The 15,669-nt window shown below is 38.8% G+C and overlaps 2 protein-coding genes across 7 annotated transcripts in view; both read left to right on the top strand.

Moving 5' to 3' along the window:
* The window catches only part of dlc1 (DLC1 Rho GTPase activating protein), a 73,850-nt gene extending 71,684 nt beyond the window's left edge, over positions 1–2,166 (top strand). For all 5 annotated transcript variants that reach the window (XM_063883582.1, XM_063883581.1, XM_063883583.1 and 2 more), the window contains 2 exons: positions 121–294; positions 406–2,166. In XM_063883582.1, coding sequence (XP_063739652.1) covers positions 121–294; positions 406–505 — 274 coding nt within the window. In that variant the 3' untranslated portion in view covers positions 506–2,166. The remainder of the gene's footprint in view (positions 1–120; positions 295–405) is intronic.
* Positions 2,167–6,448: 4,282 nt separating this feature from the next.
* Positions 6,449–15,669, top strand: part of lonrf1 (LON peptidase N-terminal domain and ring finger 1) — an 11,975-nt gene continuing 2,754 nt past the window's right edge. The window contains exons 1-11 of one of the 2 annotated variants that reach the window (XM_063882728.1): positions 6,449–7,197; positions 9,094–9,212; positions 10,950–11,072; positions 12,892–13,083; positions 13,188–13,401; positions 13,508–13,613; positions 13,721–13,835; positions 14,379–14,500; positions 14,613–14,771; positions 14,875–15,037; positions 15,227–15,379. In XM_063882728.1, coding sequence (XP_063738798.1) covers positions 6,591–7,197; positions 9,094–9,212; positions 10,950–11,072; positions 12,892–13,083; positions 13,188–13,401; positions 13,508–13,613; positions 13,721–13,835; positions 14,379–14,500; positions 14,613–14,771; positions 14,875–15,037; positions 15,227–15,379 — 2,073 coding nt within the window. In that variant the 5' untranslated portion in view covers positions 6,449–6,590. Of the gene's footprint in view, positions 7,198–9,084; positions 9,213–10,949; positions 11,073–12,891; positions 13,084–13,187; positions 13,402–13,507; positions 13,614–13,720; positions 13,836–14,378; positions 14,501–14,612; positions 14,772–14,874; positions 15,038–15,226; positions 15,380–15,669 lie in introns of both variants that reach the window. The other variant, XM_063882727.1, reaches the window with a different exon arrangement.

The raw sequence follows: 15,669 nt of genomic DNA, 5'->3' as shown, positions 1-15,669 counted from the left end.
GGCCCATTTCTTTTCTTTTCCTCCCTGTCTGTGTCTCTTTTGTGTTTGTCTTCATCTTTTAGTGATGTTCTGCTCGGATTAAATGTGTTTATAATTCAAAGTCTTTACTCTCTCTACTAGAACGTGGTTAACAGACCTGCCAAAAGGAGCGTGTGCACTGGTGTGTACATCTGTGGACCATGAAGGCGCACCTGTTGTAGGTGTTCGGGCCAATGTCCTCACCTCACGCTTCTTCATCGAGCCCTGTGGATCCAACAAATCCAGACTCACACATATTTCCAGGATCGACTGCAGGTGAGTGAATGACGAATTAGCGATTAGATATAGTGTTTGTTTTGTGGTCATACATTGTCTTTTATTTAGTTACACAGTAAACTAACAACATTGCCTTTTCCCTTTCTTCAGGGGTCGATTCCCAGAGTGGTACAATAAACTTTATGGACACCAGTGCGCTGCGGAGATTGCGCGGATACGTGACTCATTTTCTGTGCCCATGGACAAATGAGAAAGCAGTGTGCAATTTGGGCATCGACAGACTCAACAGCATGACATGACATCATCTGGATCTCACTGATGACTCAAAATGACTCATTCCTCCGTTTCCAACTGAGAGGGTCCAAGCCTATTAACATTCATATTTAAAGGACAAATCCTGGATCCTGGATTGAAGGACTTTCTTTGCTCTGATTTTGTTACAACAGACTGATGTTATCGTCTAATATGGTTGGGGTCTCACTGTGCTGCCAGGAGGACTATTCACACAGACACTTATCTGGGCTAAAGGACATGATTGTCGCTCACACGGGATGTGGCGTTTATCTAAAGTGTGCTATTGCTTCTGAGAAGCAAGGGTGTGTGTGCATGAGAGCTCAAAGCGGTTAAAAAGTAGATATTCCTTGCACTGGTTTCCAGTGGCAGCATAATGTGTACATACAGTATTCTGTGCACAGTAATGGTGTGTGAATGTCTTGTGTTACCTCTGTCCCTTTTCTGTTACAGCAAGGCACAGGAGGAATAGTATACAATATAATAGTCAGTTGATTGATGAATCCATGGGTAAAGAAAGATGTGAATGTGCCGGTAATATGTAGATTGAGTAGAGACAATAGAAAGTACGTAGTTAGATGAAAGGTGGGTGATACTCGGGTATAAGTGGTTCGTTAAAGGAAAGCAAAAACAGATAAGAATTGGTGGCTGGCACACCAATAAGAGAAGGAACAATCAAGACGAGGCATCATTAACTGACATACAAATAGATGTGTCCTCATTTTTGTGTTTGTAGATACATGGGTAACATCATGCTTGTGACAAAGCTAAAATCAAATTATTCAACAGAAAGAGCTCATAAGAAACACTTTCTGACTGAGGATTAATGTTAGAGACAGTGTTGTTTCTTTTATATTATCATAGCTAGAATTTAAGACCAACAGATCAACAATATTGGACCAAAAATGAGAAATTGTTTTAAGTATCACTATTCCCTAAAAAAAAGTTAGAGGTTGTTGAGAGCACAGTCAAAAATTTTTTTGCCCGTAGGCCTGACATCACTTGTATTCATTTAAAAATATATTGATTTCACAATAATTTTGATGTACATAACAACAGGAAAAAAACAATGCACTGTTTTAACTTGCAACAGAAACCTCTGACTAGTCCTGTTGGATGAGAAAAAAAATGGTCCTTTTATAAAGGTGGAGATTTTACAGGTTTTACTGTAAAGGAGAGGGCAGATTGAATGTTTGTGTGATTTCAAAGGAAGGAAAACGATCTTTGTGTACGCTTCTTTCTCTGTGCTGTCTCAGTGTTTAAAAAGAAGTAGCATTCATAACACTCAAGCTTCAATCTGAGGGCGCGCATTCCTCGTGTTGAGTCGTATTATTAAAAAGCTAAAGCCATTGTTGATATCGTAAAAGTGTTTGTACCTTTAACTGTTTCCCTGCCAAATAATAACGCATGACATTTACAGTTAATTTAAAACAAATATATTTATAACTCAGATATGTTTGTTTTGTATCATACCATTTTATTTTATTTTATTTTATTGTAAATGTTAAGCTTTGTGTTACAGAAATGAACAAATGTTTTATCTTTTTTATTAATATTATTTCTGTACAGGTTAATCAAAGTGCACTATTAAATGTATTAAAATAAAAATGTTTTGTGTCATTTGTTTATACTTCCGTTTGTTCTCAGCCATTACACCCCCCTCTCTCTCTGTGTTTATTCCACACCAATAACGCAAGGAGTTGCATGAGATGAGAGGCGCGAGCTGCATTGGGCCTGTCCTCGGACTTGGTTAGGTGGTGATCTCGTCTTACTTCTTACATAACAGTTCCATAAAGCAGAACACAATGGGTCTGTTGTCCCACAGCTGGCCTGGTCTGGACCCTGCAAACTCAAACAGGAGGACAGGGGCCGTCATGCAGAAAAGAAGGAGGGTTCATGGGTCAGAGTGGGGCTAATGTAGAAATGTAGGGGGAAAAAATTCCATGCACATAATGTACGGAGATGTCACTTGTGTTCCCGCTTTGCTCTTACCCCTACACAGAGTAATTATGATCTATAAACTGTGTATTTACATGACTCAAGCACAGGTACTTTCCATACATGTTTAACAAGTTTTAACTCGACTGTGACAGCACACAGCGTACTTGAGCCAAGAATGCATTTATATTTTGTGCTTGCATAGTCGATCGCATTTTTTTCTAGTGGACCATTAGCACTGCATATACTTCAGTAACTAGAGATTAAGCAGAGCCTAAAATAAACTCTCATTTTAAGCCACAGTGGTTGTTCTTTCTTTTGTTTTTGTTTCTATATTCACCAGATTTGTCTTTCATCTCTCATTTTCTGCTTGTCTGAGCACACATTATTCTCTCCAAATGCAAGTATTTTTTATGCATGCACATGTGTATGCATTTTTGCTGGGAAACCAAACACCTCTGGGAGGTTATGCAGAGCCAGATAAGGCTGAGCAGGAGTCAGCACCAGGGCTGCATTCCTGCGCTGTTCTTTGAGAATCGAACGCAGAAGGATTCCCACATTGATAAATGAATACAAACGTGCAAGTGCATGTAAACGTGGCTTGGAGTGTGTGTTTGTGTGTGCATTTTTTCTTACACTTTGAAAGGCATTGATAAAAATGGCTGTACTCGGAAAAAAGTAAAGGTTATTGCAAATACACTGTGGGATTTTAAAAATTAAGTTTTACAATTGGGGATCTCCCAGATTATTTTCCTCCTGAATTAAGGAATGTAATGGATGCCTATTTCCGCCACCGAGAGAAAATAACAATTACCCTGTAAGTCATTATTACGACATACAATCTCATTATTATGACTTACTGGCTAGTGATGAAATAAAAAATAAACACGCATGCATGATTGAGAGATGGAAAGGATAGAATATATTGGGATGAATATAGCAAAGAATCTTAATCATTTATATATACAGTATATATATATATATAAGACTGAAAAGTTACATACATTTTCAACCAACTACAAAGCTTTGTAGAATACGCACAACACAGCTGACACCACCAGTGATATCTATTTCACATTGATTTATTCTATTTTTTATCAAATCCTATTGTGCAGTTAAAGCCGTTTCCCCTGATAAACTCACAAACATGAGCAGTGAGTAGTCGTGTTAGGTCACAAGAAATCCGAAGTGCCACATATCTGATCACATCTTTATGTGGACCGGAATGCTGTGATGGATTACTTGGTTTTGTTGTGGCAACAGAAACGGTATGTCATCATTGATAACACTTTGTTTTCACAGTCAACATGGAATAGAACAACAGAGAATTTAGGTTCAAAATGTTTCTACAGTTTACCTCATATCTCTTCTTATCTTATCACAATATTGCTAAAATTCCAAAGAACGGTAGTAAAGCTTTTAAGCAGGAGAACAGATCTATCAAAAAATCAGGTTTGGTTACATTCACACACACACACACACACACACACACACACACACACACACACACACACACACACACACACACACACACACACACACACACACACACACACACACACACACACACACACAGTTGAGTTGTTTGAATGACCCAATCACCAGTGTCCTTATCCTTACATGGCAGAGTGTATGCTTACACTTATTTAAATTTATGAGCGTGACAAAGAAAGATGCTTCCTTTGCATACTGTCTACTTTAACCTGTGTGGCTGTTAATAGGCGTTTTGCACTTTTTAAATAGTGTAATGCCTGAACACACTGCTGCTGTATCAAAATAATTTCCCAATTTGAGATCAATACAATATCCATTTTACCACATCCAGCTGATTCCCTATTGAAATGTCTCAGGCCAAACACAAGAGGTCCATAATGTTTCCACATGGCACAAATAACTGATGTTTTATGATTAAACACTGCCCTCTGATGGCTGGTTTGGATAAGATGGTCACTTACAACACAGACTCCTCAGCACACGCTGGTTGCACACTCCCGTCAGCACATACAATTAAAATAAAGTACTTCGGTAAAAAAAAAAAACCTCAACTGGTTGGAGAAAATATATTGTTTTTCTTTTTAAGGCATTATACAGGTGAAAAATCTCTACAGCTGGGAAGTTGTTTATGATTATTATAAAATGTCTGCTCAAACCTAAACTTCTGAAAATGTTGAAATACTATAAAACTATTGAGGTGAGTGCAAGTCAAAGTCCTAAAAGTTCACAGAGCCAATCGACAATAAATACTACTACTAATAATAATGAAAATATATATAACAAAGACACAGGAAATATTTAAAGTTTATGACTTCTGGGTATCCTTTTAATTCAATTTCTTTTCTTTTTTTGGATTTTGGTGAAAGTCTGTGTTAATAGATAGTTTATTTAAGCTTGGAATTCGTAGACAGTAGCTACATGAGTTGTCATTAAACACAATTTGGGCATTATATTGGCAATATTATGTTCCAATGGTGTCCACTCATTTCTGAATGTGTATGTCACGCATTTCTTCAATAAGAACTTTGTAAATGTTACATATTCCAGTAAAATTGCATGCCCTTGATTTATTGGAATTATGGATCACTTTGACCACCAGGGAGCAGTGTCTTTCCATTCAGCTACAGGAAGCTGAATCACTTCCTGTGATTCAGCCCTGTTTGGCCTTTGGCGTCATGTAAGCAGGCAATCGCAGATTCCCAGATATGCAGAAATAAAACATATGCTGATCCAACTACCCACCCATAATGGAGTTTAAATGAGTACTTACTTTAGTTTCAGGATTAAAGGTATCGCAAACATTATGCAGGAGTAATTTTAATTCAAAAAGGTTATTCAATAATTGTTAAACGCTGCACATCTAATATTTTACTCTATTGAGTACATTTTCTTAATAATACTTACATAATTTTACTGAAGTAATGTTTTGAATCCATACATTTGCCTTTTAACAGTATTTTCACAGTATGGTATTAGTACTTTTAAGTAAATAATCTAAATAAGTAAAAGTTTGCTTTTTAATGAGAAGTTTTGCTGTTTGGCACACTAGTCCATCATAATACAGATTTTGATGTTGTTTTCAGTTAAATAACCCTTTGTATGCTTGTTTTTCATTTATCACATCAATCTAAACAGTGATGACCCACAGCACGTCATGTGTTTCCTTAAGACTAATTGTTATAACATAACACTCCTTGTTTGAAGTTATAGTTAGTGCCATTCACATATGAAAACATTGTATCTGTTATTTTTGTTTAAGCATTGTTAAATTCAAGTTACATTTAAATAAAATAAATATTTTTTTAAGAAGGTAAATATGAGAAATAAGTGTATATCCTTGACCTGTTGGTGGGTCAATTAAAAGCTGCACCAGCATCAAAACACCATTTGCCTTTACAATTGTTATTTCATTTTTCACATATTAAAACATTCATGTCCTGTTTTGTACAAAACAGTGTGTAATGTAAAAAGCCTTGGGCTTTGTGTGTAAGGCAGGGTTTAGGACCAAATGAAACAATTTTCAAAAGCCTCTGTTTTGGCTAAGTTATGCAAAACATTTAATAATAATTATCTCAAATCAGAAATGTAATGCTAGACAAAGTATATATGCCCTAAAGCAATACAGTGATTCAAGTAGTCCATTGACTTAAAAAAAAAAAAAGAATTACATAAAATCGCAACTCAGAAGGTGTTATACAATCTTATTACACAACCAGTTATGATGGGGTTTGGCTATTTTAGGTACGTTTTCTTATACCTTTTAGCTCCAATTTATCAATAGGGCTTCTATAACATGTTGTTCTTATATTGCATTGTTTATATTACTGTTGCAGCCTGAGGGGGATTTTAAAGCAGGGGACCCTGGGACAAATGTAACCTTTTCCGTAGTTATGAAACTTTCAGGCGCAGGTTTTGTAACCGACACGTCCTGCCCAATCAGGGCATGAGTTTGCGGTCCACGTGACTGTGTTTTTTATGTAACAAACGTGTGTCTACGGGAAAGTCGGTCCACTGCACTAGCAAGGACTGGGGTAGCTTTAGAAATGAAGAGGCACGTTAACAGAAGAAACTCGAAACCTACATAATATTTTCCTCTTTCTTTTAACGCAACAATGTCGCTCCAGCCGCGGGTGGAGGACGCGCCGGAGGAGAGGACGGCTTTCTTCATCGGCGCTGACTCGGATTCTGCTTTGGAGGAGCAGGAACACCATCAGCTAATACTACAGAAAGCCAATGCTTTAGTGTTGGAAAACTGCCTGAAAGAAGCCATTGACTGGTTTACAGCCGCTATGCAATATGGCCCTGTGCGACCAGAACAGTTAAGCACCTTCGTGGACTGTATCCTCCGCAACTTCAAGAGAAAAGAGGATGGGCCAGGCTCACTTTCGGCCCGGAGTCAGCACGTAGGGGATAGCGGCGGTGGGGACGATATGTTTGACTGTCCCAACTGCCATAGCTTTATAGGTGAACCTGTGACCATAGCATGTGGACATTCGTATTGTAAAAGGTGTTTACAACGACGGCTGCTCTCCAAATGTAAGCTGTGCAGGGAGACTGTGAGCGGCGAGGAGAAGGCGAATGTAATTCTGTGCGGACTTTTAGACAAATGGTTTCCCGAGGAGCGGCGAAAGTCGAAAACGCTATTTGAAGTGGATGAACTCTGTAGAAAAAAACAATACGAAGAAGCTATTTCGCTAGCAACAGAAGTTATTCAGTGTGGTAAGTGCAGTTAAATTTCGTGTCTTGCATGTTTTCACATATGGGGAGGAGTTTCCGATCTCAATGAACATGATATGAAAATAACGTGTCACTTGGTCGTTTCCAACGTTAATAGTTATATTATTAAACATAAATCAATAATAGTGTTTGTTTGTGGTTTGTGGACCCAGAAGGCTTAATTTTAGTGAGTTCTACTGACGAACATGTTGTTGATGCCAGAGTCTCCTCCCATTATCTGTAAGCTGGTGGGTCCTGCTAACAAATTTCACCAGCTGCGCATGCGCGCTTTGTGCAAGTTGCATAAGGCAGGTCGTGACCAATGGTCGTAACACAGTGGGCCGGTTTTGTAACTTGTATAGGGGAGGGCACTTTGTATTTTGTAACTGTTATGTCTGTCAAGTGTTTTACAACAGGGTGTATGCGATTTGTAAATCGACCTGAGCCAGCTTGTACAGGTGAAGGCAATGAGAGGTGCCACCTTCACCAGTAACCATACTGGTCTAAAGTACCTTTTAGCAAGGCGCTAAACCAAGGTGTTTCAGTGAAGGTGACCTGAAATTGAAGCTGCCATCGTTTTTACTAAGGAGTTCCAGCACAAGAGGATGTGACGTGTTCTTAGATTTCCACTCAGATCTGAAGGAAAAAATAACAAACTAAAATGGTGTGATGCATTGTGGGTAATGGAACCACTGAATCAGAAAGTACATCAAACCATGCGACAAACAATGGTGACATCTTCAAAACTAGTTATTTCCCCTGTAGATTCACATCTAACCTTCCACACATCGTGAAAAAGGGGTTCATTAGTGGACCGTCACTTAGTTTATTACATGTTATGGAAACATCGTTGAAATCTGGGTCAAGTGATATAACACTAACTCCTCAGATAATGAGTGCAAGATGTAACACGAACAGCTGCGTTATAATAACTTAACCCTTTCACCAATTCATTGCCTAACCACATTTCCATGTTAAACCTTACTCTCCATTTAACGTGTATGCTGCCCCTTTTTTAACAACTTAGAGTATTTGCTCAAGGCCAGATTTGTGGAATATGGAAAGGCTGTAAAAAAAATTGCATCTTTTTTCATTACTTTTTCTTTTTTCACTCCTTAGCCTCTCTTGTTATCTGGAACACTTGACACTTGACACTTTACATTTTGCATTTATATTTTATTTAATATCCCATTCACTGCACTACTACTTATATAATACCCTGCTTATATTTTGTTAACTCCAATAGTGTTTTCTTGTCTGACAGTTTAATGATAATTGTTGGTCATACTCCAACTGTGTATATGTATCTATATAGATATAGATATATAGATAATACTGGTTTATTTCTATTTCTTCTTTATGTTCATACTCTAGAATTGTTTATTTCTTATTTTTATTTTATTTTCTACTTGTGCAATGATGCGTATTGTATTCTTATGCTGCTGCAACACAAAACATTTCCCAGTCTGGGATTAATCAAGTCATTCTTATCTCATCTTACCTTATTACACTGAAGCACAGTCTTCTCTGTTCCTGCATGGTGTTACTCAGTTAGTCTTTCAAAAAGCGCCCTGGTAGCAAAAGTGGACACCACATATCCAAAATGTTTGTGTTTATGTGTCCATAAATGTCTGGCGGAAGTGACAGAGTTATGAAACGTTCTGCTGAGGTAAACATTACTTACCCGTGAAGTAGAAAAAGTGTATAGGTTTACTCATTAAATTATAGTCAATTTGATGGAGTCATTATAATAAGCTTGGTACTTTTTCACGTCACATGATATTAAGATAAACCCTTATTGAAAGATATTTGCTTGAACGGAAATGCTTTACTAAACTAAAAACATTTTCTTTGAGTTAATACAAACTGTTCTCCCTCTCTTCCAAATATATCCTGCAGATCCAGAAACGACAGCGTTGGCACGACTGTCCCGGGCCGAGGCGTACACGGCTCTCAAAATGTACCGTCTGGCTTTGGAGGACACGGACCTCAGTCCCATGTCCAGGGCTTCTGCTGAAGTAGGTCACTCACCGATACTGCAGCGGGGGCCGGGCGATACAGAGTATATACAATTTCACAAATACGTCAATATCCATATTGCTACGTTATTTTGAGGTTGACTATCGGTGCTGTCAGAACATTTTACACAGTGTGATATTTTTGATAAATAATCATCATTTAGTTAAACCTCTCCTGCATTGCTTGCACATTTGTCTTGCAACATTATCTTGCATTATTTTATTTCTATTCCGTTTCTTCTTTCTCTATTTTTTTGCTTTTTAATTTAGTTTTATATCTTATTTATATTGATGTTGCATTGTTGGAGGAGCCTGTTAAGTTTTTCATTGCATATCTGCACTGTAGCTGCATATGACAATGAATTCCCTTGACCTTTGAACAAATAATCCAAATTTGGAAATGACTTAACTTAACTTTAACACAGCCTTTTAAACCCGCCACACACTTGTCATTGTATCTTATATGAAATCTATCCAAATATCTAGTCTCATAACAACATATAGATAAAATATCGATATTTTGCCGAGCCCTATCCGCAGGTCTTTGTTTTCCCATGCTGCACAACATTTTTTTTTATCACAATAACATTTTCATGTTGTCACTATTTGTTGGACTAAATATTGAGAAGATGAGTGAAATGGCATGTATTTTGTTGGTACTGTAGGAATTCCGGCAGTACCAGGTTATGTAAGCATGCCAAACTCTTATGCCACTAATGTCTGGCATGTGTACAACCTGTCAGTCAGTCTCTTCTGATATATTCGTCCCCCGGTCCATACTGAGAAAGGTGTATTTTAAGATCATCACCCACAATGCCAGACAGAAGGAGCACCTCATTTGTTGTGTAATTGGATTAAACGTATAAGCTAATTGTTTAATTGAAATTCAAAAGTTATTTTTGAGTGCGTCTTGGCAGCTGAACATGTTGACAGCTTAAGTCTTTAGTAGTGACCCTGTTGTTTTGTGTGCAAAGCATATTTTTAACAACAGTTATTTTCAGAATTATATAAAAGGCCTTCTCACTGTGTACAAACAGAAGATTATCTTGGCTAAAGAAGTTTCCTGGACCACTATTATTAACTATTGCATCATTTCCAGTAGCCTGGGATATTTCTTATTTATGGTGCAAAGTATATCATGTAAAACAACTTGCATATTTAATTTTGATCACTTGAAAAGCATAGAAATAATGCATTTAGATAAAGCGTATTCATCGTTTTTGGTTGAAGTGTGTCTTCTGTCTGGCCAAAGAAATTCAGTATGATTTTGAATCTGGTGTACTTAAATTGCATGAAAAGCAATTATCCCTCCCAGAAAGAGCTGCATTTTAGGGGTTTAAAGATGGTGTTCTGAATTCATTTTGTGTAAATAAGTTAAAAGGACTAAGCAAACTGTTACTGCGAGGGAGTGCGGTTGTCGTTCAACCAGAAGGTTGTGGGCTCGATACCCGTGCAGTCAACATGTCGATGTGTAAGACAGGGGGGCAAGATACTTAACCCTGAGTGTCCCCCGATGGTGCATATGGATGTTAGCTTCCCTAGAACAAGTGTTACCGCTCTGCATGAATGAGGTGGGAATGGGTGAATGACTCGTTGTATGTAAAAGCACTTTGAGGGGACGAAAAGACCTGATAAAGCGCTATAAAAGTACATTTGCCATTTAGCATGAGAGGGAATACACAGTGTGAACATAAATGCTGATACATAAGTAGAATGTCTCTCGTTGTGTTCTTTCAGGCTTTGTTCAGAAAAGCTATGGTGCTGCATGAGATGGGCGAGGTGGACGAGTCTCTCCAAGTCTTCCTCCACTGCCTGTCTGAGGAAGAAGACTTCCCCTGTGCTAAAAGACAAGTGGAAAAGGTGAGAGAAATCATGGTGATGATATTACCTTTCATTGCTGTGGTTTTAATAGGAATTGCATCACGCATGGACTACCATGCAAAGGAAATGTGTCTGGAATATACTGACAGATATAAAACATTTAAAAACTTATTTTTGAGTCAGTGATCCATCTTTTTGTTGATTCCTGTTTAAGTACAAACAACCAAAGCAAAAACAATTATACAAAAAAGTAGCAGAGATTATTTTAAAGGATCATAGTATTCTGCATATCCATATGTATTTCAGTCAGTCAGAGCATTTGTCATGTTTTACAGTTTATACTCTAAATAAAATGTTTACTTTAAAATTCACAAATAATTTACCATCTTTCTATTAGGATCGTCTGTAGGATAAGATAACTGTTTATTTATCCAGAAGGACTTCGCTGGACAGAAGTTGCAATACAATATAGGAAGGGTGCAAATATAAGCGTCTACAATAACAATAAGCTGCGAATTGAAAATATATCTATCATAACAATATAAACATGTTAATGGTAGGGATCAATCTCAGGCTGGAATTTCCTGCAGGCCGGGTCTTATGACTCTGTAATGAAATCCGTACCATTTACTGGACTGACCACAGCAATGCGGTTGCATAAGTGTCACCCACTCTCAATTATTCACAGTGCTAATTTCATTTTCAGAATAACATGAGAGTCTGTGGCCATTTTGTGGTCAAACTATTTTGTTTATTATGCTGCTCAGGTTTTGTATAATCATCTCTGAATCATCATTGTGTAAGTAAACCTACACAATCACGAGTCATCTCACGCCAGTGGTAAAAAGTGCGTGAAGGGTTGCGGGTTATATGGCCTGAATTCCTTTTCCGTCTGATCCTGAGACACTGTTCAGGTGAAGGTTAGACCGTGTGGGAGTCAGACAGCGAGCATCAGAAGCACTTCATATTAAGTTTGTGTAACCTGCAATCACACGTACAGCCCTGGAAAAAATTAAGAGACCAGTTTAGCATTATCATTTTGTCTCGGTTATTTATATAGCTCTGTTTTTGAGTTATTAAAAAAAAAAAATTGTATTCTATAAACTACTGACATTTATTCTCTGTGTTGAAATTCAACAAACACTGGAATAGCTGCCATACATGTAGAGATAAAGATGTTGGAATAAATTGGAGTGGTCTCCTATTTTTTTCCGGGGCTGTATAGTCCTTTAAAATCCCCTAATATTGAAAAATGCTATTGAAGTTGACAGGCTCTGACAATGTTGCCCTCAGAGAAATGAGCAATTAATGGCAGGCATATGGTAACACATTAGCTGTAAAAAGAGATATCACAAGTTCTCTGTTAGCAGGGAAATAATGATAATATAAAGGAAGAGGACAGAGATGTGTGAAGAGTCAGTATGTGTGGTGACGCACTACAACATGTTCCAGACTGGGAGGAGAGATTAATGGCCTCATTTACTGGGTCATCTGCACACTGAGGGTCATGCTGACATCAATTCTGAAGAAAAACAAGACAACCCTCTGAACAAAGTTTGCTTTATCTTCATGACCGGGTTTTTGCTTGGTTGTTAAAATTGATTTACAATTTTCTGTAATTTAATCTTTTGTCTATAAAACCTTTGTGCATAAATAAAAAGAGGGCAAAAAGTTAAAAATCCCCTCACACTGCATGTTTGGAAAATACAATTAAAATGGGTTGCTCCAACAAAAAGCACTGAACCTGGCATATTCAGTATGTGATGGAGATCTTTATTTTTCACATGGTATCTCCCTCTGACATGTAAAAGCTTTTGAAAGAGTATTTGAAAGCTAACAGACGGAGGGTTTTTCACAGATCCTGTGTGACCTGCTCTCCCCCACTGGTGAGAACGTGAAGGTTGGCCTGAGGGAAACCACTCAGAACACGTCGCCTCACCTGCGCAGTAAAACCCTGGTGGCCCTAGAACAACCACAGAGCCCAGTCCAAAGACAACACCAACCCCAGGCCCGCGCAGCCTCAGCACACCAACATCAGGACAGCCAGGAGGTACTACAATTATAATATGACCTTGTTCAGTTCATTGTTCAGTGGTTTTGTGTTTAAAAAAGAACCCGTAATCATTTCCAAACTGTTGATCTTCTGTTATTCAGAGGCGCGGGGAGAGCCTGGAGCGGCCTGGTCTGAGCCGAGCTCACTCACTGCGGATGTACGGCTCGAGCTGCGGAGAGGAAGGGTTAAAGAGAGTTTGCTCTGCTCCCCAGCTGGGGGACGAGGACAAGGGGAGCCTACTGAAGAGGAAGCTGTCGGTGTCAGACACAGAACCCTGTGTTGTCGGCAGTGGAAGTAGCAAGTCTAAAAAACAAGGTCAGGGGGCAATCCCCTCATGTTATTGCCTTATCTCGTAACACATTACACATAATTCAGCTAAATTGGACACTACTAAATGTGAAAGGCTTTTTACTCTCTGAAGGTTTGGTGAAAGGCTCCAAACAAAAGGCTGCCAAAGCAAAAACATGCAGAAGTGTTCCTGAGGATCATGTGGACCCTAACGATTTGGAGTGCTCTCTCTGCATGAGGTAAGACCACACACCGGTGGGCCGAATCCACACATTTACCTTGATGTTTACACATGCATTTGTAAATGACTGAGAATGTAATACTAATGCTTGGATGGTGAATGCAGGTTGTTCTACGAGCCTGTGACGACTCCATGTGGCCACACCTTCTGCAAAAACTGTTTGGAGCGCTGCTTGGACCACACGTCCCAGTGTCCCCTCTGCAAAGAGAGCCTGAAAGAGGGGAGACCCCAGTGTTCACAACGTATACAGCCACGGAAAAAATGAAGGGACCACTTCAGCATTATCATTTTCTTTTGTTTTATTATTTATAGACATGCCTTTGAGTTCAATTATTATTTTGCATTTTGCTTTTTTTTTTGCATTGTATTCTACTGACAACATTTATCTGTGTTGGAATTCAACACGCACTGGAATGGCTACCTACATAGATAGAATAACTTTATTGATCCCAATCTGGGAAATGTTTGCGTTGTAATTACAATAAAATAAAATACAATTTAAAAAGAAAGTAAAAAATTCAATACTAAATAAATAACGAAAATAAAATAGCAAAAAAAAAAGTATAAAACACAGGGAGCTGCTGCAACAGGCTGCCACCTAACACGGTGCCAAGAGCTCAGTAGAGATAAAGATTTAAGAAAAATTTGGAAAAGAGTGGTCTCTTAATTTTTTCCGGAGCTGTAGAGTCTGGAAATGAAACTTATTGAGTAAAAGTGCCTAGCTTCCTGTTTTAATCAACAACTCTTACCTTGCTCTCTTCAGTATCTAGCATGTAGAAAATACATCGTGACAACTCTCCTGGAGAAGCTGATCAAACAGTATTTGAGTAAGGAGTATGAAGAGAGGACTAAAACATATCTGGAGGAGACCAGAGAACTTTCTGAGTAAGCATGTCTTCCTCTCTCCTGTGTTTATTCCAACGATCATCATCTTTTATTTTAAATGCAGAAGTGTCAAAAGCTCTAATTAGTTTTCTCCTCCTCGCCCTCGGTGCAGTCTGACGAAGAATGTGCCTATCTTTGTGTGTACCATGGCTTACCCCACCGTGCCTTGCCCGCTGCATGTCTTCGAGCCACGCTACCGCCTCATGATTCGCCGCTGCGTGGACACGGGCACGCGGCAGTTTGGGATGTGTATTAATGATCCCCAGAAAGGGTAAGTGCATTTGTATGAATTCCAGTATGAAGGCACCCCCAAACCACACATATGGAATGGAAAAATGAGTCTATACCAAAACTAAATTGTGTCATCCCTGCAGGTTTGTAGACTATGGCTGCATACTGACCATCAGGAGCGTCCATTTCCTGCCTGACGGACGATCAGTAGTGGACACCATCGGAGGAAAGCGCTTCCGGGTCCTGTCCCGAGGGATGAAGGATGGTTACAGTACAGCCAACATCGAGCATCTTGGCGATACCAGGGTAACAACCACAATAGCTACTCTTTCAAGGATAATATGTACAGTATGTTATACTTCAAATCATATTCTTCAAAAGTCTGTTTTACATTTCTATCTAACAGGGTTGATTGTGGTGTTTGTTTAGGTAGACGTGACATTTATTGTTTACGTTTAAGCAATCTGAAAGGTTCAATTTATTATTTCCTGTCAGGTGGAGGACAGTGAGGAGCTTGGGAAACTACAGGAGCTGCACGATGCCGTGTATGAGCAGGCCCGCGACTGGTTCCAAAACCTCAAGATCCACTTCCACAACCAGATCCTGCAGCACTTTGGGCCAATGCCAGAGCGAGAATCTGACATCCAGGTAACATCCAGCACCCTACTTCCACATACAGAGAGGTGCCTGTTTCTGTCCACATTCATTCTAGAGACTATATTATTAAGTAATTCCTTAAGAAGCATAATCCCACACACACATTAAAGGTTAAGTTATGCTGTAGATTCATTCCTGCACTAGACTGTTAGCTAAGTATTTCCACCTCAAGTTTGTCTAAACAATACAAAGCTGTTTTAATCTACTTCAGCAGAGGATTTACTTCCAAATAGAGTGGTTTACCTGCTGTGTTATTACACACATTTGCACTCTGCTGGAAT

The sequence above is a fragment of the Eleginops maclovinus genome, chromosome 5, assembly GCF_036324505.1.
Source record: "Eleginops maclovinus isolate JMC-PN-2008 ecotype Puerto Natales chromosome 5, JC_Emac_rtc_rv5, whole genome shotgun sequence".
Lineage (NCBI taxonomy): Eukaryota > Metazoa > Chordata > Actinopteri > Perciformes > Eleginopidae > Eleginops > Eleginops maclovinus.
The sequence above is the reverse complement of the archived record's forward strand: the minus strand, read 5'-3'. Positions and strand labels throughout refer to the sequence as shown.